The 25271-nt window shown below is 44.8% G+C and overlaps 1 protein-coding gene across 1 annotated transcript in view; it reads right to left on the reverse strand.

Moving 5' to 3' along the window:
- Nucleotides 1-25271, reverse strand: part of Hydin (HYDIN axonemal central pair apparatus protein) — a 337184-nt gene that overhangs the window by 190544 nt on the left and 121369 nt on the right. Inside the window, exons 11-16 of the mRNA XM_048437266.3 lie at nucleotides 24523-24641; nucleotides 18726-18949; nucleotides 11432-11499; nucleotides 6297-6532; nucleotides 2752-2852; nucleotides 300-435 (exon numbers count right to left, since the gene is read on the reverse strand). Of these exons, the coding sequence (XP_048293223.3) occupies nucleotides 300-435; nucleotides 2752-2852; nucleotides 6297-6532; nucleotides 11432-11499; nucleotides 18726-18949; nucleotides 24523-24641 (884 nt within the window). The remainder of the gene's footprint in view (nucleotides 1-299; nucleotides 436-2751; nucleotides 2853-6296; nucleotides 6533-11431; nucleotides 11500-18725; nucleotides 18950-24522; nucleotides 24642-25271) is intronic.

Raw genomic sequence — 25271 nt, forward strand, 5'->3', positions numbered from 1 at the left:
ATTGACACTTTCCCTTCTTTATCAAGGACAATTTCCCTGGGAAATTAACAACGGTTTACACCTGCAGCTGCTCATTCACACAGACCGCAGTCCAGCTGTGCCTTCCGAGCCCAACACCCAACTCATTTGAGGATTAGGATTCAGACGCACAGGAGGTCATGAGTGTACACCGGCCTGTGGCTTCTCAGAAGATCTCTCTCTCTCTCTCTCTCTCTCTCTCTCTCTCTCTCTCTCTCTCTCTCTCTCTGAGAGAGTCCACCAGAATAGAGCTCAGCATGAAGAAGGATAAAGGAACTCACCTGGGGCAGGACCTTATAGCATCCCGGAAGGACATCATGATTGACAAGCTGGATGGTCTTCTCATACGGGTACTTCAGGAAGCAACGTCCAAAGTTCACCTCTGTGGTCACCAACTGGAGGGTAGGCACAACACACCTGCTCAAAGGAACCCATGAAACCATTGAAAATGGAGAGCTTATTTATACCCGGAAAGGCAGAATCCTAAGCTAAGTGCCTCTGTCACTGTCACGTAGTAACTTTTCTCTATTAACGGTATTAGTGGGCACCGCGGGGTCCAACAGATCATTTCAACTCTTCTGTCCTAGTCTCTCCTTTTAGCCCCAGAAAACAAACCTCCAACAGCCATATTTGCTGGGCAGTGACAGCCCTTGTCACTGGCTTTTCAGTCTGTTCCTCCTGTGTCTGTGTCAAATAGAGCCAATGGCAGCTACATGGAGTCTTAATTAGCTGTGACACCTAGGATGGGTCAGAAAACCTCCAGGAACTAACAAAGCTTGAATCATTTAAATAACAAAAACAGTTCTAATTCCTGTGTGGAGTAGCTTCTGGGGTGAGCTTGCTCCTGCCCCTTGCCCAGGACTGGAGCTACGTCAGAGCTCCTTGCTTGCGGCCCTGTGTCGCTGTCATTCAATTACTCAGTGACTCGGGTTTTATTTCATGTCTGTAGCTCTCAGTATCTAACCCGCCCTATGTCACTGTCTGACACAAAGCACAGAGATGACGAGGATTGGTTATTAAGTTCCATGGAGCCCAGCTGAATGCTGACCTTACAAAGTCCAACCTGTGTTACTCTGAGTCAGCTGCCTTCTGTCTCGCGTCTCCCTCCCCTGGGGATGAAATGAAACCATTCTGGAGACCGGATGGCATTATCAGTGGGGTTGTTACTCATAGGGCGGTGTGGAGGAATCCAGGAGTGTGTAAGCGCACAGCAAGAGGGGATGAACCTGGGGCGAGGGCATGGCAAGAGTCACCATTGGGTCGCTGAGGGGATACTGTGGGGTACAGTTCTAAGAGAAGCTCTTCTGTTGAGAGTCAGCAAGCAGTTCCCGCAGCTGACATGGGAAATGGTAACATGAGGGACCTCTCTAACCCCAGGCCTGTTCCTGAGCAGGGATGAGTACTCATTTTATCTAGCAGTAAGCTGTCAGTTGACCCGATGACTTTCTCAAAGCTAATCCTTGGTTTCCTGAGCCAGTGTGGCTGAGAGGGTTTATGATATTTCACGTGGGTCACAGTGAACCCTAGCAGGAAACTCACAGTCCCTTTAGGCATTATTATTTTTTACAATTCAGAACAGCTGCAGGGAAAAGAGGCCGAAAGGTATCAGAAACAACCAGCACGCGCGAGTCAAATACAGCATCAGACCCCAGGCAAAAGCAAGCTAGACCAGACCAAAGAGCTTTCCTGTCTTCAGTGAAACAAATGAGCAAGTCGGATCGTAGTGGCATTTGTAGACCGAGGAAGCAAGAGTTCTAGTTCCTTCCAGGTTGACATCTGTCTCTATTCAAGCTTCTGGGAGGCCAGTTGTTATCTCTGCACCAATCAGCACGTCTGCACTGTCTTTAAGGTGTGTCTTCCTAAGATTCATAAGACCTAAATCCCAGACACTGACATCCTGTTTGGCTACAGCCTTCTCTCTGTCCACAGCCTGTTTGCTGTGGGAGGCGTGTGACCCCACTTGAACGAGCATTACCAGCTCATCAGAAAAGAGAGAGAAGCTGGGGGCCTGGGAGATGGAGCTATGAGCAAAGGCTTCCTGTGCAGACATGAGGAGCTGAGTCAGGAGCCCCCGTACACATGTAAAAGTTGCATGTGGTGACTGAGAGCAGATCCCAGATGTTCCATGGCCAGCTAGTCTAGGTAAAACAGTGAGCTCCAAGTATAGTGATAAACCCCGTCTCAAAAATAAGGTGGAGAGATAGAGGGGCCACCCAAGATCAGTCTCTGGGCTCTACATGCACACACCTGGAGTGAGTGCATCCCTACACTTATGTGTACAGATATGTATGTATTATGAATGTATATGCACACACAACACACATAGACACACACTTATGTGTGTGCATACACACAGAGTGAAGATGACAAATTCATATTAGAGACTGACAATAACACCTTCTACTACATGGCCCTGACATATCAATAAAATTTAGCAACTTGTCACCTGTCTGTTAAACTCTTTCAGTTATATACTCAGCAAGACCCATCAGAGGGCAACACAGCACACACAAAACCTTTGATTTTTAGTATCTCCACCAAAGGTCCTTTGCAAACATTTTGCTTTGAAGTTTTGCCCTTTGCACCCTGGATTCCATTTTCCATGTCAGGGAGGCAAGAGGAATCAGGTGGGCAATGTTTCTAGCAGGCCAAATGCCTTGTGGGAAGCAACTGGACACTGGGTGCAGGGTGGCGTGGGGGGGGTGGTGGCAGAGAGGAACAGGTGCACGCTACCTGGCTGTAATCAAGAGTGCCAGCACTTCTTCTCCAACGCCCTCCACATCCACCACCAGGGCCAGCTCGTATTTCTGCACAGTGTTGGAGCACAAGGTCACCTGGGAAGAAAAGGGGGACAAGTTGTTGCTTGGAACAACCAGCTCTCTACACGGGGGAACCGGGGCAGGCGCTGGAGTCAGCATGACTTCTAAGTGCTTCGCTAGACGGCTGTGGTGTTTTAGAGAACAAGTTACATGGTGGGGTGGGGTCGTGATACGGGAGAATTGTCTGTATTCTGTCAATCATTTTAATAAAACGCTGATTGGCCAGGCAGGCAGTATAGGCGGGAAAGCCAGACAGGAAGTAGGGGTGGAGCAAAGAGACTGGGAGTATTCTGGAAGCAGAGCTCCCTCAGCATTCCTGTCCAGACCACCGAAGAGGCAACATGTAAGCTGTCACACTGAGAAAGGTACTGAGCCCATGTGGCTAACATAGATAAGAATAATGGGGTAACATAAGTTATAAGAGTTAACAAGAAGCCTGACCTAATGGGCCAATCAGTTTATAACCTTATGGAGTCCTGTGTGTAATTTCTCTTTGGGATTTGCCGGCTGTTGGGGTACCGGGCGGGACGGAAACCCCAACAAGCCGGCCCTCATGCTACAGGGTCGGGCATGGTGGAGGCTTTTAAATGCTGGGTTAGAAACCCAATGCTATTAGCACAATGGGTTGGCTCATTTCTGAGGTGATTTTTATCGAGGGGACTTCACATCACACAATGGGGGGGATGACCACAGGTGGTGAGAAGTAACAAACAGACTTTCATTATTGCAGTTTAAACTGTTCCTTATGCTACAGGCAGCTATCTAAATGATAAAACTGCAATATAATTGGGTAAACAGCATAGTGAATTTTCTCTTACATGAAAGGGAAATGAAAATAATTGTGTATTCTTCAGAAACTGGCAGGGGCAGTCAGTTTTTCAAACTAGAAATCTGCCCCCTCTCTCTGTTTTCATTATTAGAGCAGAAAACAGAAAATAGGAAGGTCCAAGCCAGGTCCACCTGAGGACAATCTACCCAGAACATTTTAGCCTATGCGGGTATTTACTGCTGTCAAACCTTGTGTTTAGGCCCTCTGAAAGCCTCGTTACAACTTTTAATTGCTTCCAAATGATTTCTACTGGAAGGGATACTTGTTAGTCTGGAAAACAGCTTCTGGCATGGGCTAAGGGTTTTCTGTCTATAAATTATGTATCAGGCACTAATTAAAATCTTTTCGGTTGCAGAGGGACTTGCCACATGCAGATTTGAGTCCACACAGACCTCGCTGAGGTGCGGATCAGAGGGAGAGATGAAGAGAGAGAGAGAGAGAGAGAGAGAGAGAGAGAGAGAGAGAGAGAGAGAGAGAGAGTCTGTCAAATACACAGGAAAAATAAAAAGAAGGGGGGCATGGACTTGAACAGAAAATGGTCAGGTTTGGAGAAAAGCTGAGATGTACACATGCATGACTGGAACCTCTTGTTATGTGCTGGAACTGTGTGCCACAGGAGGAAAGTCAAGGGGTTCCGGCAGGAGGCCGGGGGATAGATGTTGTGCTCAAACACTCCTGGCTACCTCTAGGGGCAGAAGGAAAGACAGACTGCATGGAGGCTGAGCATCAAGTAAAAGATAAAACCGCTGCAGCTGAGCTCCTTACTAGGCAAAACCAGTTAGAGACTGTGATGACATAGCAAACCTCCTTAGACCCCTGCAGAAGCCCACGGAAGAGCTAAAAAGTCCCAGATGAAGGGTTAAGATGAATAGATCCCAGGCAGGAGATTGCGAAGCTTCTAAAACAAATTTGGGGATGGAACAGTGACCGGATTAAATAGTCAATGGTAATATCTAAAGAATTAGCCGTCTTAGTTATGCAGTCTTCCTTTCCCAGAAATCATCACTTCGGTTTAGCAGCCTTCCTTTCTGCTAGGTCTCGGCATCGGGAGCAGCGAAGGTAAAGGGAGGCAGCTAAAACCCTTCTCAGTTAACTGTGAACCAGTCCTGCTGACGGCACCAGGCTGTCACTAAGTCCGCTACACTGACCTCATCTCGGGAAACCAAGCCCAAGGTGAGGACAGGGTGCTGACCACCTTTGCATCCCTTTCCCCGTGGGATCACACACAAAGCTCTAATGGGAGAAACATCGCACACACATTTGCTGGGACCCAGATTTATATTGCAAACCTGAATGACCTGGCTGTCAGCTTGGCATAAATAGGATGGTTTTGGTGGTGGAGGATCTGAGTCTGAAGCCAGAGTCTGAGCTGAGTTCTTCTCTTGCATGAGTATCAGTGGGGTGGGCTGTCTGTCTGGAGCCATGACTGCACTAGAAAGAACTAGAAGCTGCAGTTCCTGTGAAGGGGCTGCACCTACAGCCACGTAAATCAACTGGAGCGTAGCTGGGCTGGGGGAACACGGCTATTCTAAAGCGACACTTGTCAGACGATTGAAACAGTGGTTTCCAAGGAGCTGGAACCGCGTTCCCACCAACTTCTGGAATCTCAAGCTGGAGAAAGCTGATGCCTGGTGCTAGCTAGTGGGGGGCTTGCCTCCTGAAAGGGGACCTCACACAGTTCCAAAAAACGGGTCAGACCACCTCAGAGGAGAGACCGGAGCTGAGACTGTGATGATGGGTGAGGCCACACCTAGACCAGAAATCTCATGGTCTGTACATAAATCTCATGTCAGGACCCCAAGACGACTGGGGAGTGGGTACCAAGAAATTTCTTTGTTCTTCCCATGGTGGGACTTTGTCTCTCTCCTTGCCTTATTGAGGACTGTCTTGGTAGCGCTGACTGAGCACAGGCTCGAACCTGAGCAATTCCAGTAAGGTGAGCAGCATGGATTTCTTTGCCCAGCCCTTTTTGTGTTTGGTTCCTTGGGCTCAGAGACTTGTTTTCTACTGGCCCAGTCTTGCACGTGATTCCCTGTTGTGTAATATTATTTAAAGATGTGTTAGATTTCTTTATGCTGTTGCATCATTTTAACTCCGTGAAGCTGTGTTATTTTGCCTGTCTAAAAAACCTGATTGGTCTAAAAGAGAGCTGAATGGCCAATAGTGAGGCAGGAGAAAGGCTAGGTGGGGCTGACAGGCAGAGGGAATAAATAGGAGGAGAAATCTGTGAGGAGAAGATTGAGGAATGAGAAAAGGAAGAGAAGAGGACATCGGGGACCAGCCACCCAGCTACACAGCAAGTCACGGAGTAAAAAGTAAAGAAACGTATGCAGAAATAGAGAAAGGCAAAAGCCCAGAGGCAAAAGACAAATAGGATAATTTAAGTTAAGAAAAGCTGGCTAGAAACAAGGCAAGCTAAGGCTGGGTATTTATAAGAAAGACTAAGCCTTCATGTGTGTTTATTTGGGAGCTGGGTGACAGGCCCACAAAAAACAAAGAGCCAAAAGAGCAAAGAGTAATAACAACCAACACCAATTCCCCTGGCACTTCCAGAAAACCCTACATGAGGTATCAGTGGCTATCTGAGAGGTGGGTATTTGGCGGTGTGTGCTGAAGTCTGTGCACCTTACCTTGATGGCAGCAAACCCCTGGGCACGTATGGTGCCGCTGCTGGGAGTGATGGTGAATTCTTTGGGTTTCGTGGTGGACAGTTCGGTATTAACCCAAGACCGCCTCTTGCTGTCTGACTCCTGAGAGTAACTTGGGATGCTTTGCAGGCCGTCACCATCCCCACGGACATGCAATTTGAAGGTCATGGGGACCAAAGATGTGTTATTGAGGGAACACATCAAAGTATGGGGAAATCCTAGAAGATAAAGCAGGCGATAAGAAAGACTCCCTTCTTCCAACAGCCTCCCTTGGCCAATAAATCTCCCCTAGCAACGAGCTGGCATTGTATGTAGTTCATCACTGTTCCTTACTATGCTCCAACTTGTCCTAAGTTTGTTTGTTTGTTTATTGTGTGTGCATGTGTGTGGGTATGTGTGGAGGTCAGAAGTCAATGTTCCTCAATCACCATCCATTTTATTTTTTGATACAGAGTTTATCACCAAACCTGGAGTTTCCTGGTTTGCTTAGACTGGCGGTCCAGTAAAGTTCAGGGACCCTCCTGTCTCTGCTCCCCCAATGCTGGGACTACAAATATGCCCTGCTGCATCCGGAGTTCATGGGGGTTCTGGGAGATAACTTCAGGTTCCTAGCTCTCACAGCACTTCGTCAACTCAGCCAAGTCCCTAGACCCTCTTTAAACATCTTTTATATGTATGTATAAAATAAAGGGTTTCGTTGTGACATCCTCATCTTCACAAATGTATGCCATTCACTCTCTTTGCTTATATCCATCCCCTCTTATCGGCTTAGAACCTCAATCATACAAGCAACAAATGCACTTCATTCATTCGTGAATTAACTAAAGAGTATTTGTCATGCATTAAGTCATGCAGGTTCAACAGTGACACAAGCCAAGGCCCTTGATTGCCACCCAGGCAGTTTCTGCTGCTCGCTATTTTAAGTTGTCTTGTAGAGTGTACTTTACCTTTATACTCTGCATAAAAAACAGATTTTTAAAATCTAGGCTCATTCCAACTCCTGTCTGCCAATATGTGAAAGGAGAAGCCTGTAGCTACCAAGGTTTTCCCCTTCTCCTGGCGATTCGCAGGGCCGTGTGACCTCCGGCTCCCTGGAGACTCTGCACTAGCTCTGGCTTGAGGGGATAACTTAGCAAGAACCTGGTTCTCTTTGTTATGGTGATTCCACTTGTATTCAAGGTTTTAGCAGTGGGTCCATAGCCTGGCTCCCCAGCTGATCCTGCTCCAGACACCAGGAAGACTTTAATCTTCTCATCCTGCTCCTGGATGGGAGGAGGCCTTGCCCTTTTCGATCCCTCTAGCCCACTGGTATAAATACCTGACTTGAGTTTAATAAAGTTGCCATTTACTCTGGTAAATGAGCAAAGGTCTCTTTTGTGTGTGTCTCTTTTTCAACCCTCAGGACAATCGTCCATTCTCGTGGGCTCGAGTTCAGGAAAGCGCGCAGCCTGAACCGGGTGTGGGTATCCATTGGAAAGTGCAGACTCTTACAGAAGCCTACATGGTTTTGTCTACTGTTTGATTTAGAACTTGTCAGGAGGTGACAAGATTTGCACTTGTCCTTTATAAGAATCATGCTCTCAGGGCTGATGACACAGTACATCGTAATAGCCTCTCCCATCATCTGAGCTAGAGCCAGCCAGCCACTAACACTAGTTCACCTCCCTAGAGTTCTGCTTCAGGTCACATCTGGCCCCGTTGCCTTTCCCTTGGTGAGACTCACACTCCTTTTGGGAGAGATGTGGGTTTCCTTTGATGGGACAGCAATAAATTGACTTCTTGCTGGATTTCCTGGGTGGCTGTTATGTTGCTACCACTTTTAGAGCAACAATAACCACAGGATAATTTACATGGTTGGGTTTTCTAGAGACAACATCTACTTTTCTACCTAAACTCACCTTCTTTTAGAAATCCCAGAGAGGCTGATGGAAAGTCACCTTCAAAAGCATGTGATTGCTATACTGGACTCTCCAGAGCTTCCCCAGTAATGAGTCTGAAAACTATACTTATCTGGCTGTGAATGAGTAAATGGTTTACTAATATAGGGTATTATGAGAAGTGGACTCTCTAGTTATATGGTCCTTCAAATAATTGCCCAAGCCAATTCCCTTGGCTAGAAATTTTTCATCGAATAAAATTCATTATAACTTACTTAGGACAGTCTTGTACTACTGTCTGCATTGCCCCCCCCATTCTTCACAAGGCCTAAGGAGGGAGGGGATGGTGACTTGTTAAAGATCCAGTGAGCATTAGTTTTTGGCTCCCCTATTCCATCTGCAGTCTGTTCTACCTACAGTTCTTCCTGAATTAAAGTAGTTTACAGTTCTCGACATCTGTATTCTCTCCCGTTAGTGTCTGCAGGAAAATTAACAACGCGGCTGGACAGATTGTTCAGGGAGTCACAGAGGTGTTTATACTTCCTCCTGTGCTCAATATTGACTTGAAGGAAACCATTCTAAAAAATTTAATTCTCCTTCAACATCCACATTTTATCTAACCCAAAAAGACCCTTAAGAAGCTCTCTCTTGAGGCTAAGTTGGCTCAGCAGTTAAGACCACTGACTACTTTTGCAGGGGACCCTGGTTTGATTCCTAGCATCTAAATGGTGGCTCACAACTGTCTGGAACTCTAGTTCCAGGGGTCCTTATGCCCTCTTCTGATCTCCAGTGGGTACTGCATGCACAAGGTGCAGTTACGTATATGGAGGCAAAACACTCATGCACATAAACTAAAAATAAATAAATAAATATGAAAAAGGTGTCTGTCTGTCTGTTTATTGCTAAAACTGGGGTTCAGGGCCTTGAGCATGCCAAGCAAGAGTCCTACCACTGTGCAGGATCTTCACCCTGAAGACTTCTTGAAGAAACTGGAAGCTGTAGATCACAAGAGCACATGGAATCATCAGGAGCAGATTCTTCAAAAAGATGATGTGTGGGGACATGAATTCACCAATAGACAATGGGCCCCCAAAAGAAGATGCCACATGCATGACCAAAAATTGAATGACAGTAGAGAGAGTTTTGGGGGCTCATGGGATGTTTTAGACAAGAGGAGCCTAGTGTTCCCAGTAGACCACGACTCTTCCCAAAGCAGCCAGAAACATATGGGTCATTTTGCAAATGAGGTGGCACTTTGTAGTTTGTCACAGGCAGAGTTCTGGACAGGAGATATGCAGTCTAGGAGAAGTCTATATACTAGATTATATAACTTTATACATTGTAAAGCACACCGGGGGCTTCACACAATGTTTTCCAAATAAGTAAAATTCTCCTAATATCCAAAATGCAAGGCAACTGACAAATGCATTATGAATAGGCTTTTGCCTAAAGAACAATTTTTCCACAGTAGACAGGGTCCATTCAACATGAAGCAAGATAAACAGGAACTAGGACTAGGAAGAAGCAGGGATGCAGATTTAAATGAGCAGTTCTTATTCTGGTCTTCTCCTATTATCACCTTCTAAATAGAAAGGCAAATTAATTTCAAATCAGAGCAAAGTAACACACTAAGTACGATTTAAATTCTCTTTCTTAAGAAGAATTAGAAATAGGATTTGGTTACATAGGATTGGACATTGGAAGATCATAAATATAATTTTCTTTTTTTTATTGTTAAGGACCAAATTTTGCCTCACTGGGGCACCATTCCAGTTGAAAGCAGGTCTCAAAATAAATAGTAAGTCTATCAATGCTGTGTGTCTTTGGCAAATAATTTAAAAGTCTCGAGGCTCCAATTTTGCTTGTTGGAGACAGTGGCAGTACCTCTGTGAAGGACTGCTAGATTCAAGCACATCCCTACACGCCATACACTCAGGAGTGAAAAGCCACAAGAAATGAGCAAGGGGAATATTGCTGCTGCTGCTGTCACCTTTATCAGTGGGGAGAAATGTCACAGGGCAGGCACGGAGAGACAACAGCACAAACAGATGGGACATCTTTCAAACTGGACAACTGAACCCTGGAATCAAACCACATCAAGCCCACTTAAACTCGAAAGCATCTCTCTAAGGTGGCTGTTACGCAGGCAGACGGGCAAATCAGAATTCACATTTAGATCCAGGGCAGGTCTGGGAGTTTTGTTCACTGACAGAGCACTTGCCTCATGCACAAAGCCCTGGGTTTGATACCAGTACTACAAGGAAGCAAAGCAAAATCACCGGCACCACCAGCACCACCTCCTCCAAATCTTTTCGGGTAGTGAAAAGATGCATAAGGTTGCTGTGGACAATTCTTAATGCACAGGATCTAGTTTTTACTTTACATAGAATTTAGAAACAGTGCTGCAGAGGAAGAGATTCTCTTGACTAGCTATTAAAATGTTAAGCGAGGAGCTTTGTAAACCTGTCTCCTGGGTAGAGACCAAAAAATAATCTATCCAATTTCTGAGTTTAAAATCGAAAGCTAAGACTTGGCTAAATGGCTTAGTTAGTGTGTTAGTTTGCATTTGATTGCTGTGATAAACACCACAACCAAAAGCAGCATGGGGAGGAAAGGGTTTATGTGGCTTACACTTCCAGGTACCAGTCCATCATTGAGGGAAGTCAGGGCAGGTGCTCAGTGGGAACCTGGAGGTAGGCACTGAAGCGGAGACTATGGAAGGATGCTTCTTACTGGCTTGCTCTACATGGTCCACCCAGTCTGCTCTTTTATACAGCCCAGGACCACCTGCCCAAGGATGGCATCACCAGGCGCTCTAATATCAAATTAACCAAGAAAATGCCCTTTAGGCTTGCCTACAGGCCAGTTTGATGAATGCATTTTCTCAATAGAAGTTCCCTTTTCTCGGATGACCTTAGCTTGCGTCAAGGTCATTTGCTAGCACATGGACCTGAGTTTGATCCCTGATACTTACATAAAAATACAAGTGTGGTAGCATGTGCTTATAATCCCAGTGCTGGGAAGGCAGAAGGGTCCCCGGGGCTCAATGGCCAGAGAGCCTAGTCTGATTGGTGAGCTCCAGGCCAATGAAAGAGATTGTCTCAAAGGAGGTAGGTGGTGTTCATTCAAGGTTTATCCTCCAGATTCCATATGTACACACACATAAGTGTGCATGCACGTATGTGTACACACACACACACACACACACACACACACACACAAAGAAAAAAAGTTACTCACCATAGGAAACATCACCAAAGTGCAGAGCAGGGACATTAAAATGGAATGTAGGTCCAATGACGCATCCTCTGAAAGTCAAAACACAAACGGGGAAGTAGAGATGACTCCAGCGGGTCAAGGCAATGCTCAGAACCCGGGAGAGAATACACGTGAATAAACAAATATTGACATGAAATCAATGACAGAGTCTCAGAAGCCACGACATGGCAGCCACTCTAGTAGCCATTACAATCACTTTTCAGAGTGTGTGGTGTATCTCGGCGGGCACAGCACTTGTGTGCCAGGGTTTTCATAGGAGTATGGATCCTAACGACTGTATAAAAGTGGGGCAAATGTAGCGGTCACTTGTAATGCCAGCACTTGTGAGGCAGAGACAGGGAGACCCTGGGGCATGAGCTAGAGCTAGACTAACCAGAATTAAAGAGCTTCAGGCTCAGTGAGAGACCCCGCCTCATAAACAAAACAGAGTGATTGAGGAAGACACCTGGTGTCACCCTGGGCCTCCACATGCAGGTGCACATACATGCACACATGCATACCACACACCAATACCCAGAAAAGTCTTCAAGTCTCAAACTATAGGTTTTAGGAAATGCCAGTGTAATTAGTGTATAATGTTGTTCCTCCTTGTGACCAAGGAAGAGGCAACCAGATCACCAAAATTATGCATAAAATGTGGTGAATTTGGATGAATTATACACTCTGTAAAGCAATCAGCTCATCAAGAAAGAAAAATTGGGAGAGATGGCTCAGTGGTTAAGAGTATGTACTGTTCTTGCAGAGGACTGGAATCTAGTCCCCAGCACCCACACAGGGTGGCTAATGCTGCCTTTAACTCCACATCCGGGGAATTTGTTGCTTTCTTCTGACCCCTGGGCACCTGCGTTCATATGTGTACATGCCCCCCCCCCGCAATACACACAATTAAAGACAAAATAAATAGTTAAAAATAAAAAATAAAAAGTATGTAGGAAATGTCATTCGTGTGGGTTAGCTTTCCTTGTGTTGGACAGCGCTATGCAGGCCCTTGGAGAGAAAAGGATCCAGGATCTTACTCAGCAGCGAACCCTGCACACTACAGTCCTAACCTGACAAGCAAGACGGGTTCACTGGTACAATAGCAACATGACTGTTACTAAGGTAACCAACCTGGTTGGATTTTAGGCTAGTTCCATGGGGGAAAAAATTCATATCTGGTATTGTAAAACTTGTTTAAAAAAATCCCATGGTTGGAGAGGTCATAGATTCTTAAGTGGGAACCAACTACTGTTGTTTTATTAAATAGAGATGCTTTCAAACTATCTTATGAATATTTATACCCATAAATTAGTGCTGCTCCCAACACTGGTCAAAGAGGATGGATAGCCTTAAGATGCTGTGAAATGTTGGGGAGTGAATGGTCTCCTGGGGTTTCCAGAATGATTCATAGTTCTGTCATCACCTGCATCTTGGCTCAATTAAGACCAGTATTGAGGTCTAACCTACAGATCTCTAAAATAATAAATATATATTGTCTTAATCTACTAAATCTGTACCAATCTTTTCAATAGCCAAAGAAAGCTTATATGGCAGGTATCCTTGTTTACTGGTTAAACAACAATCATTGTTCTCTATAATCAATCTTTTTAAATGTCTAGAGCAAAGGTGAGGGTTGAACAGTCTGTATACTGGGCAAAGCTTTAAATGTTAGAGACACACAGATACCAGTTATGCCACATGCAACATGCTAGTGCCCTAGTAACAATGTTGGCTGCTGGAGACATAGCTCTACTGTGCTAAGGTGGAGGAGTGATCACAGCCAAGACTCAACACGGTAAGCCGCAAATCTGTTCTCATGACTCTGGGTTAGGCTGATGATCCCAGCTGATTTCCAGAAGACCGTCTGGTACTCAGCAGTGCGTCAGGATTCAGCTGAGAATGGAGCCAAAGAAGCTCCCAGCTTATACCACTGAGTTGGAAAAGACACTTGGGGGGAGCAAAGTTTCAAGCAGATCAAAAAGTATATGAAGCGAACAGGGATGAAAGGAAGGAGGAGAAGAGCAGGGGAAGCGGCACTAAGGCGCCATTTCCTCAGTGCGGAAGCTGAAAGACCCAGAGATAAATCGTACGCCATCAAAGGCTCTGGTCACCAAGAGAACTGTGGCTAAATGATGCCACCTGGACTTGGTAACATGACCGTCCCAAAGACTCGGACTGATTGGATCACCATGACAAGTTAAGTGAGACAATTTGAATATCAAATATATCTATGCAATAGTTGAAAGTTTATAAGATTACATATGCTGAGAGAGAGAGAGAGAGAGAGAGAGAGAGAGAGAGAGAGAGAGAGAGAGAACAGGATTGTTTGTTGGGATAGGTTTAAAAACCACATTAATTTCATAACATAGTTTATTCAATCACTTAAAATATGTCATGTAATTAGAGGATCATTAGAAACAGTGAATGTGAATTTGTTCTCTTATAAAGTATATTAGCCCCAAATACAAGGAATCTGGGACAGGGCACCTGGCAATGAAAGAATAAGAAGCAAAATTCCAGAATCCACACTATTAACTTCAGAGGCATTTCTTGAGACATTGGGGCCTATGCAAGTTTTGCCCCTCAAAGTTAGAACTAAAGTCACAATAATAATGCAGGACTGGGAATATGATCTATTGTATATTATTTTTTATATAACTAGACTCTTACTTATGATACCAGTGGTTCATGGATTTTCTACCTCACTGGGCATGGTTTAAAATGCTAAGATACTTTTGAACACATGCAACACTGAGTTTGAGAGGAAGTGAAGTGAGGAAGAAAATCTCTTCAGTTTTTTTTCCTCTTCAGTAACTGGTAATTTGTTCAGGGATAAAACCCAAGCATTTCCTCCACAGTTGTGCTTCCCTTTTCATGGAGAGAAAGCAAAGTGAACATTAAAAAAGAAGGTGGAGGGGGAGATGGGAAATTGGGGGAAAAGTTTCCAAAGGTAGAAACTTAACCCATAGAGAGCAAACGGGGTTTTAGTCCAAGTTCTGCTTATTTTGTTTAAATCCTAATATACACAGTAGAAAATCTCGGTCACTTTAACTGTTCTACTGCTAATGACACGAATTTCTACTCTGTGATTATGAGAAGAGATAGGGATTAAACAGCCACTCGTGTGGCTGCGAGACCGTTCAGTGGTAAAGAGCACCGCCGCTCCTGCAGAGAGCCTGGGTTCAGTTCCCATCACCATTTGGGCAGCTCAGGGCTACCGTAACTCTGGCTCCAGAGGATCTGACACCCTCTTCCGGCCTTTTCAAGCTCGCCTGCACACACCTGCAAGCACTCACATACGTAATGTAAAAGAATATACTCAGGAAACAGCAGAGCCCTCACTCAATATTACAGGCTCTCAGAAATTTGTTTTAAAGACAGTGTCATTGAGAAATAACTCAGCCATTTAAAGTGTACAGGTTGATAACATTGGGCTAGTAACAGGAAGTGTGACAAGCACAGTTACGGAATGCTTCCCGTGCCTCCGAAAGAGACCCATGCTCTTAGCTGTCACCCTCATCTTTCACCTGCTGTCCCTAACCTGCCGATTTACATGGCTTTGCTTATTTCCAACATTTCAAATAACTGGAATTATAAGATACGTGTGTGTCCACGTGCATGCATGTGCTTACTACTGGCTTCTTTTGTTGAGCTGGTGTAAGGTTCCATCCATTGTACTGCATCATAGCACGTACCCACTCTTCTTTCTTTTTTCGCCTTTCTGTGGCCGATAATGTTTCATGAATAGATGTGTCATATTTTGCTTTTCTTAGCCTACTATGAATCATGATGTTACAAACATTCACATGCAAGTTTATGCATGGGCATACGCCTTCAGTTCTTCTGAGGATATCCTCTGGAGTAGAATTGCTGAGTCAGTGTTCATCTACTTGAGGTAAGGACAAGACTATTATTCAAACTGGCTGCAATAGCTCGCATTTCCATCAGTGTGCATGAGTTGTCCACTGCTGTGACACAGTATCTGTAAGAAAGGAAGGGTTTACCGTGGATCACAGTTTGAGGGCACAGTCCACCATGACAGGGAAGGCAGCAGGAGCGGGAGGCCACTCGCTGGTCACATTGCACCTGCCATCAGGAATCTTTCTCCTTATTTAGGCCGAGACCCCAGCCCACGGAATTGTGCTACACACAGATGAAGTGGATCTTCCCACCAAAATTAATGCAATCTAGAGACTCCAGTACAAACAAGCCCAGAGGTTTGTCTCCTGGGTGATTCTGGATCCGGCCAAGTGGACAGTCAGCAGTAATCGTCATACCATCATCAATATGTACATGTTCTGATTCCTCCAAATTCTCACTAGTGGTCGCTTTTCCACTGTGTTCCTTATGGCCAACCACACGATGGTGAGGTGGGTTTTCTTGACAAGTATCTCCCAGTCATGTTGTTACTCACACGATCATATCTATATCTTTTTTACCTAAGTATCTTAAAAAGCTTTGTGTAGTTCTAAATTTTGTTATGTCTTTTTATTGCATTGTAACTGTTTTACATATATATATATATATATATATATATATATATATATATATATTAGTTAGAAGTCCCTTATTAGATATGTGGCTTGCAAATATGATCTCCCATTTGGTTTGATAGTACTTTGAAGCACAAATCTTTTTACATTTTGATGAAGTTTAATTTATTTATTTGTCTCCGCTTGTTTTGCGCTTAGGTGTGTCTTGTTTGAGAAACCAGTGTCTAATCCAGAGTCATGCATATTTATGTGTGCTTACTTTAAACAGTTTCATTGTGTTGGCTCTTGAATTTGGGTCTCTGATTTATGCTGAGGAAATTTATACTATTAAGCTTTGAGTTCTTTTCCTTTTTAAATCATGAAAGACTGTGGATTTTGGCAAACGCCTTTTTTATACTTACTGAGATAACCATCTGGATTCTTCTTTGATTCATGATGATATATTACATCATGTTGACTAAATTCCATATGTGAGCCAGCCTTGAATTTCTGAGGTAAAATCCATTTGATCCTGGTGTTTAATCTTTTTATATGGTGGTTTATTGGTAAGGATTATTATGTCTATAGTCATAAAGGGTATCAGTTGTCTTAAACATAGAAAGGAGAAGACGTGTAAGTTTTTATTTTCAGCATGTCTTTGTATGGAGGCGTGTTGACATGCTGGATATTGTAGGGGGTATGACTCTTGACATTTTGACGTCTAGAAATTGAATCAAGTCAGAAAGTTTGATTCAAAAACTTAATGAATTGATCTGCTAGAGATGATAAAGAAGCCTGGAGGGTCCAGATGAACAACTTGCCATGAGGTGTGAGTTGCTATGGACATAAGAAACGGGCTGATGCCCAAAGTGTCCTTTCACCTTTCTCCTATGGTACAGACGCCTGGAGATGTAAATCATGGGTCAGTGCACATATGTTGCACCTTCTGGGGGAGTATGTACTTTCAAATATTTGGAAAACAACTCCATTTTTTTTTTTTCAAGACAGGGTTTCACTATGTAACAGCCCTGGTTGTCCTGGAACTCACTCTGTAGGCTAGGCTGGCCTCGAACTCACAGAGATCCACCTGCCCCTGCCTCCCAAGTGCTGAGATTAAAGGCGTGTGCTGCCACCACCCACACAACTCTAATTTTTAATGTTTTTTTTTTAAAGATAGGGTTTCCTGTAGCCCATGCTGGCCTCAGACTTGCCATAAAACTTAAGATGATCTTGAACTCCTAATCTTCCTGCCTCTACCTCCCAAGTCTGAGATGACAGATGTGTGACAAACACCATGCCTGAACTGACTTTTAATATTGTAACAAACACAGATATATTGAGGGAGAAATTCTAAGCGTCTTGAGAGTATTTCAGAGAAGTCTTGAGGCTTTAAGCAAATCCTAACTGATGTGATGGGCTGAGTGCCACGCATACACCCCACGAGGCATGGCCATTTGCACTCCTTAATTATTCGGGACTGTCTGTAACAACCACAGCGTCAGATGCTACACACGGGACAGCAAATGGCAGGAACTCATTCTCGTCCTTCTTGGAAGGGTGAGGCTGGGCAGTAGCTGCAGCTTCTGGAGCTTCTGCCCTCTCCTGGAGAAGGCACCTTTACTTGTGCCTTTGTCTGTGTCTGTGTCCTAATCCTCACTACTAACCCAAATCTATTGGATTAGAGCCCACCCATATGACCTCATCCGAACTTGATTACCTACTCAAGGGTCTCCTCTCCAAGAGCAGTCACATTCCGAGGTGCTACGACTCAACACTGAAAGTCTGGGGACACGATCCAGCCTATAAAAGGATTCTTGGGTTGAGTCTGAGAATAAAAGGTAATTAATTGCCTTTGGACTGACCTCAAGATTCTGAATGAGATCTATACATTTTGTGTTTGTTTTTTGAGACAGGGTTTCTCAGAAGCTTTGGAGCCTGTCCTAGAATTCTCTCTATAGACTAGGCTGACCTTGAACTCACAGAGATTCACCTGTCTCTGTTTGGATTAAAGGTGTGTGCTACCACAGCCCAGCTGAGATCTATACATTTCAGAGTGATGTGTTCTGAAGATATCTTTCTATTTGGTAAAAACGGTCTTTTTAAGCACCAGGGGTCAATATTGTATACCTACCTGGTTTGTTACAAAAAGAGATTTTTTTTTCAAAGCCCAAGGACAAATTCTGCTTGCTATTCAGTAACCACAAACAGTTGGAAACCCCTTCAAAACACTTTTATCCGAAAAGCTGTAAGTATCTAGCCTTGGCTACAAGACTAATAAGTGGTCACTTTCACATTGCTCGAGGGTATTGTAAATAAGACCGTTTACAGAGTTTCATACAATAGAAATAAATGACAGAGGTTCAGAGAGACTGTGAGACTGGAGAAGATGTTTTCAAGAACACAGGCTGATTCAGGTGTTACTGCAATAACTTGTTTCCTCCAAACAGCTTACACCACAGGGTATAGTCTGTACACTACCACCTTGAACACACCCAGCTGATTGCAGAAGCTCAGAAGGGTCTGGCCTTGTGGATGAGCGTAACTAGAAGTCTGCGTTAAAACCTTTATTGCATAGGTTACAACTTATAGAAAAACCAGATATCCAAGTAGCATCTGCATCCGTATTATAATGACATCCATTAAGGAAAGCAGCACTGGTGGGCATTTTAGACATCCCACTATGCTGACGGGTTCATATCAACAGACAGCTATGGACACCCAGGATATGACATACTTGTTCAGACTCTAGAAAGCAGAAGGGAAAACTCCGGTCGGTTTCTATGTTAGTTACAAATGTCCCATACCTAATGGTCAGCTTCACGGGTTCTGGGGACCCGTTAACATCGATCAGGAACTCCTCCTCGAAGTGCCCCAGGATGGTAGAACTGAAGGAGATCTGGACAGCTTGGACCCCGCTCGGTTCAATGATGCCTTCTTTAGGATTGAAAACAAAGCAGGCCCCCAAGGCTGAAGTTGGAGGGATCACATTGAAGAGGGCATCGATGCTGCCTTTGTTGGATAGGATCGCCTGTGCCAATCAAAGCCAAAGGTGATCAGGGCAAGGAAACTGCACTCAGTTTTGGATAAATACATGATGCCTTATTCAGCATCAGGAAAAACCTCAGGAATTATAACGAAAAGAAACTCTCAGGAGAAATGAATCGTCTGGTATCCTGAATGCCTGAAGATTAGACTCCTAAGTCACGGGTCATTTTACCCTTTCAGTGTTCTCTTTAAAATTAAGTGAGCTGGAGATAAAGTGATGGCTCAGAGGTTAAAGGTGCATACTGCCCTTATAGAGGACCCAAATTCAGGTCCTAGAATCCATATTGAGTGGCTCTTGACCACCTGTAACTCCATCTCTGATGCCTACGACTTCACAGGTACCTACACTACAGGTACATACTCCTCATCTACACATACAAATAACTTAAAATTTTAAAAATCTTTAAAATTGTTAGGCATTTGAATTATACTCATACCACCAAAAGGCTGGTTATAATTATATCTATGAACGAAAATTCTCTAGAAAGCAACCACAGGAAGGCAGATAATTCTCTCGAGTGCATGAAGAAACTAAGGCTAAGTGCAGGCTGTAAGAGAAGAAAGCATATCAGAATGGAGCAGCAGCAACTGTCCAGCCTGTGCCTGTGGTGGAGCTTGGAGACTACCAATCAGTTGTCACGGGGACCCTAGGTGACAAGGATGCTCTCCGTGGTGCTGTGATTTCATCCTCCTGGGATGTGTTCATCTCACACAGCATTGGACGAGGGGCTGTTTGGGGAGCCTGATGCAAGCCGTCATTTCACAACAGATGCTTTAGTCCTGTATGCTAATGTCCTGGCACCAGGCTAGTGTCCTTATCTGATGGCACGGTAGGTTTTGAGTGTGCATGTGAGCAGCTCATGCCTGGCATGCAGAGTGCACCACAGCTGGTTTCATTCTGTGTTCCCACCCCGCATCTCACCATCTCTGTGTGTGCATGAACATCCACTACAGTCACACTGTTCTATTCTTGGCCTCCAAAGACACTGCCTCTGTTCCTTGACGATTCTGTCTTTATACCTAGGAAGGTAAATGGCTTCCTCTCTTGATGTATAGGAACATCCTTTAATCCATACCCAAGACATTGGAAGTTAGTCAAACCAAGTTAGTTATCTGTCCTCTTCACACTATATGGAGGCTGACCATAATTCTATCTATGTATGAAGAGTTTTAAAATATCTCTTACATATGCTCTATAAAGCAAGCAAGGAGGGGGTTGTAGCTAGTTCTTGCATGCATGAGGAGGCTAAGGTTAAGTGAAGATTGAAAAGTGTTCAAGGACATCCAGAAATTTAGTAGAAAAATGTGAGACACGTCAGAGACATGCTAAGGAGTTGATGGAACGTGCTGGAAGCTAAGGAAGGAGTCCCAGAAAAGTCAAATGAAGACAGAGGTCAGCAGAATGAGCTCTGGGAAAGGAGTCCAGGGTCTTATGTAAAATGAGAAGTCACCCTGACCTTGAGGAAGAGAGTGATTTTGTGATGGGGTGTGGTTATAGGATCCAAAGGACACCCCCGTCCAGGGAGGAAGAGGTACAGGAGGTGTGGTGGACTGGCTCAGATCACCGTTTGGAGCTAAGAGTGAGTGGTGAGGCTGAGAAGGCAGGAGGACGGAGTGTGTGTAGTGATGGGGACCCAGTGCCTTGCTGGGGAAGCCCCCACCACATGGCACCTACTGCTTTGGCAGGACAGTGCCTAAGGTGGCCAAGGAGATCAGCTGTGCAGAGGTCCAGGAGACCAAGCTTTAGAGTGGAGCACAGGGAGGCCAGAAAGCCATGTCCTTTGCGGAGGAACACAGCCACTGCTGCCAGTGAGAGATAAACAATGCACAAAACAAAACCATAAATAAGGTTGCTTGCTGCTTGGCTCGCCTTTTTATGTTTATTTCCAGTCTTCCTTGTTCTAAAGTCCCTGGGAGTCTGAATTGTGCATCCTTCTTTTTCTCTTTTAAAGAGACCACACAGAAAATGACTATGGCTGAGGACTCAGGAGCCAGAGAGCCTGGGTTCAAATCCCAGCTTTGTCTTTGACTTTCTAGTTAAGCAATTTAGACAAACTCTGTAAGTTTTCCATGCCCCAATTTCTCCATCTGTCCTCTTAACTTCTCAGATTGCCGAAAGGGTAAATTTCTTAGTTCATGTAACTGTGACAGTAGCCCCTGGCAACAGAGTTCACAGATAAAAGTGGCATGGCCCCTTGCTCAGCACTGCGGGCATAGACATTACCTGTGTTTAAAGGGCAACTGGCAAATGCTTGTAACTTGTAGGCTATTCCTTTTTCAAAAGTAAGTAATTTTTGAAAATTTCACATACATTTACAATATATCTTGCTTATGTCTGTGACCCTGAAGGCTGCTCTCTAAGGTATTCATGGCCTATTATGCTTCTCTCCGGACACAAGCATAAATCTCCGTGTGTTGCTTTTATTGTTATTTGGTTATATTGTTATTTGGAAAGATATGACTATCTTTCCCAGGTTTTCTGAGCAGTGACAGTTCTTCCCCCTCCCTCTGTGTGTGTGTGTGTGTGTGTGTTTGTGCACGTGTGTGCGTGTGTGCATGTGCTTTCCTGTGCGTATGTACCTGTGTGTGCAGATGGATGCATGTCTGTGTACCTGTGCGTGTAGAGGTCAGAGGTCACATCCAGCGCCCTCTTCAATGACTTTAAACCTTATTTATTAAAGTGGAGTCTTCCACTGAACCTGGAGCTCACTGGTTCAGTAAGCCTAGCTGGCCAGTCCAGGGATCTTACTGTCTCCATCTCCTCAGCACTAGGATTGCAGGCAAGTTCCACCATGCCGGGGTGTTTATGTAGTTTCCAGGGACATCAACTCAGGTCCTTATGCTTACACAGGAAGCACTCAACTTTACTTGGGAGGCATCCTCCCAGCCCCAGTTCCTCTACCTTGGGGAACAAGCTATCATTCTCTTGTTCTTGACATAGAAACATCTATTAATGAATACTGAATCTGGCTAATAATTTGGGACATGATCCTGAGGCTCCTACCTCTGAGGTCCAACTCTGTGGACAAAGGGGTCACTTATAATAGAACTCAGCCTCCCGTTTGTTTTCCCTCTGGGTTACACCGGAGAATACTGTGTCGTACTCTTGGAAGTGTAGTTTTTTTTGCATCTGCTAAACTCAGCAATGACTAAATGCAGCAGCTAGCTATTCAGATTTCTCAAGGAGCTAATGTAATAAATTGAGAGACTCAACGAAGCGTCAGCACTGGAGATGCTGAGAGTGCAGAATCTCCCCCAGAGACGCACCCCACCATGTCCCTCTCTGCCACTTCTCAGCGCTGCCCGATCTGATGCCTCACCGCATTGGACACTTTGGCTGGCTGGGGTTTTGCTCTGCAGTTAATATCTAGGCATGTCTACTAAATTGCTAAAATAAAAATTGTTATTATACTCGGGGAAACCATGTCCATTTTGCATCAGAACTGTCTTTTCGTGATGCAGCAAGGTGTAAGGAGAATGCATATGCGATAAATTACACAGCAAAGAGTAAGAACTATCATACTTTTTTCTGCCTCGGGGACTTTTCTCTCAGGAGCAGAGGCTTTAGCTGTGTACCTTTACGTCTGAATATCATTCAGATTGTGTTCCCTTGTGTATCATCAATCCTGACATTGACATCTGTGTTCCTTTGCTTTGCTTCAGTCAGATCAGTTACCCCGGTGAGTGTGGGAATGAAGGTCACTGTCCCCATGCCATGTAGGCACTTCTCATAGACTGGACTTACTTGGTGTGGAAAGATGGGCTGCAGAGAATCTGCAGGACTGAAATGCCAGTGAAGTACCTGCTATTCACAGATACCATAGAGGGCATCCGTGACCCAACGCTCATGACTTTTACAAGCTGAGTAACTTGGCCAAATTCCTTGCCACCTATGGCAGTTAGAGTTGCCATCCGTCCTCTATACGGCCATCACGGCTATATTCTCTGTTCTCCCTTGTGGACACAGACAAATAATAGAACATATGCGACAGTGTGATGTGCCACCTCTAACGCTGCCTCCTATAAAAACCTCACCTATGTTCCTCAGAGCTCTTTATCCTTCAGCCAGCATGTGATGGTGCTAGAGTGGGGGGGTGGGGGTGGCGGGGGACTGAATCTTGCAGGAAAGTGCTGGAGGTGAATGCTGTGAAGAGGGAGGGAATCCAGGCTCCAGACTCTACTATAGTAGTACCTGCTAAGCCTTCCCCCCATATTTATCCAGCATTAACTTAACTAGAAAAACTTCTCTACGCCTAAGCTTACTCAGGCAGAAATGGAGGGTGCAATGTCCTTGCTCCCTAAGTGAACGAATGGACTCAAAGCACCAGCATGGCATTAACACACAGAGGGAGGAATGCAGAGGAATCAACCACATGCACTTGACGTTTGTGTGGGAGTAACTTCCGCTGCCTCAACCAATAGTCGCTGAAATACGAGCCCACAGTGCAGCGGGGAGCGACTTCCGCTCCGTCAGCCAATAGCTGCTGAAATACCAGCCCACTGGGGCGTGGTATATTTCTCTTTTAAAAAGAGAAGCAGATCCGGATCAGGCTCTCTTGGTTCCGGCTCTTGTTTCCGGTGCTTGGTTTCCGGCTCCTGCTCCCGGCTCCTGCTTTAGCAACTAGGCTCCCTTCCTGACGGTTTATGGTGTATGTAAGTTTTACCCCCCAAAATAAATAACCCCTTAAAACATAACTGGTGTGGGATTGATTCGCCGATACGTTTGTGGTGACATAAGGACAAAAAACTCTGCCTTTCGCAATTCTGTAAGGATTGCAAATTACACACACACACACACACACACACACACACACACACACACACACACATGTGAGGGGAGCGTACACTAAATCCCAGAGCCTGACAGCTATGTGTCACTTATTAAATAGCTGCTTGCGTTACCTTCCTAAGATACAAACATTCACAATTTAGGAGACCCTGAAAGCAGGTTTCCATGGCAGCCACTGGTATCTATGTGTCGGTATACCCTATAGAAGCTGGCTCGGGAGGGGGCGCTGGAGCAATGCCAGCTCTGAAGAACCATAAGTTCATCCTGGAAAATTCCGGTTTCTGCTTAATTGGGAAGACAAAGACCAGGACTCTCCTTCAGAAATCGAGATGGTTGGCTTTTTAAAACGCAGACTGGGGAAGAGCAAACTGTGAGGTGATCCTGAAGTGTGAAAACAGCTATTCTCATTAGTATCAAGAAAATGCACACAGCCCTCTTCCCTCTGATCTGTAGGATTTAGGTTGTCCGAGAACAAGCACTAGACAGATGGGGAGGTGTATTTATGGTTTTTTCCCTCTGCGGTCCACAAATCGAGAAGGATAAAGCCAGTTAAATTATAGTGCTGAAGAGTTTGAACATTTGATAAAGTAAAAAGAATGGGAGAAGACACTCAGCGTCGTGTCGGTAGGAGAGAGGTTGGAATGGAGACAGAAAATGGACAAGGAAGGTGACTTACAAAGTCTTTATCAAATAAAAACCACATCAAAAGAAGCAAAGAAAAAAGCCAGGTTCTGTCAGAAGCCTCAGTGAACAAGGGCAGTGCCTACCTCGTAACAGTGGGCAGATCCAATGAAAACTTTGCCAATGTCCAGCAATTCGAAGTTGAAGTGAATCTTGGGCCCCATTCCTTCTCCTCTGATTCGGAGGGGCAAGCGAATCTCTCGACCTGCAAAATTAATTCTTTATTAGTCAGACAGTACTTGATTAGCCCAAATCACCGACAACTTATTACCAGTATAAAGTGTGAGCTTCTCAAATACTCCCCAGGACTGCTCTATACCGAGGGAACTAAAATTTAACTAAGGAGGAAGCTGGCTCTTATCTTTAGGAAACAGTAATACTGCTAGGTGTTTACCTTTAATGAACAGCTTACATAGCAATTTGGGTTGACATTTTATCAGGGAAAAGACAATTAAGAAAGTTAACCTCCAGGTCCAGAAAGGCAAATGCTACGTGTTCTCATTTCTGTGCAGATGCTAAAGCTGGTCCCATTGCAGTAGAGGGTAGAGGAGTGATTACCAGAGGCAGGGCAGGGCAGGGCAGGGCAGGGCAGGGCAGGGCAGAGGGAGGGAGGGTGAAGAATACAGTCAGATAGGGTTGGGGAGGAGAGCTCAGTGGAAGAGTGTAAGCATGGGATGCACAAGACCCCAGGTTACATCTCCAGCACCATCACACACACACACACACACACACACACACACACACACACACACACACACACACACTAATTCTAGTGTTCCATTGTACAGCAGGGAAGCTGGAACATATTATATATTTCAAAATAGCTAGAAGACAG

Source organism: Myodes glareolus, chromosome 22, assembly GCF_982192425.1.
Source record: "Myodes glareolus chromosome 22, mMyoGla1.1, whole genome shotgun sequence".
Taxonomy (NCBI): Eukaryota; Metazoa; Chordata; class Mammalia; order Rodentia; family Cricetidae; genus Myodes; species Myodes glareolus.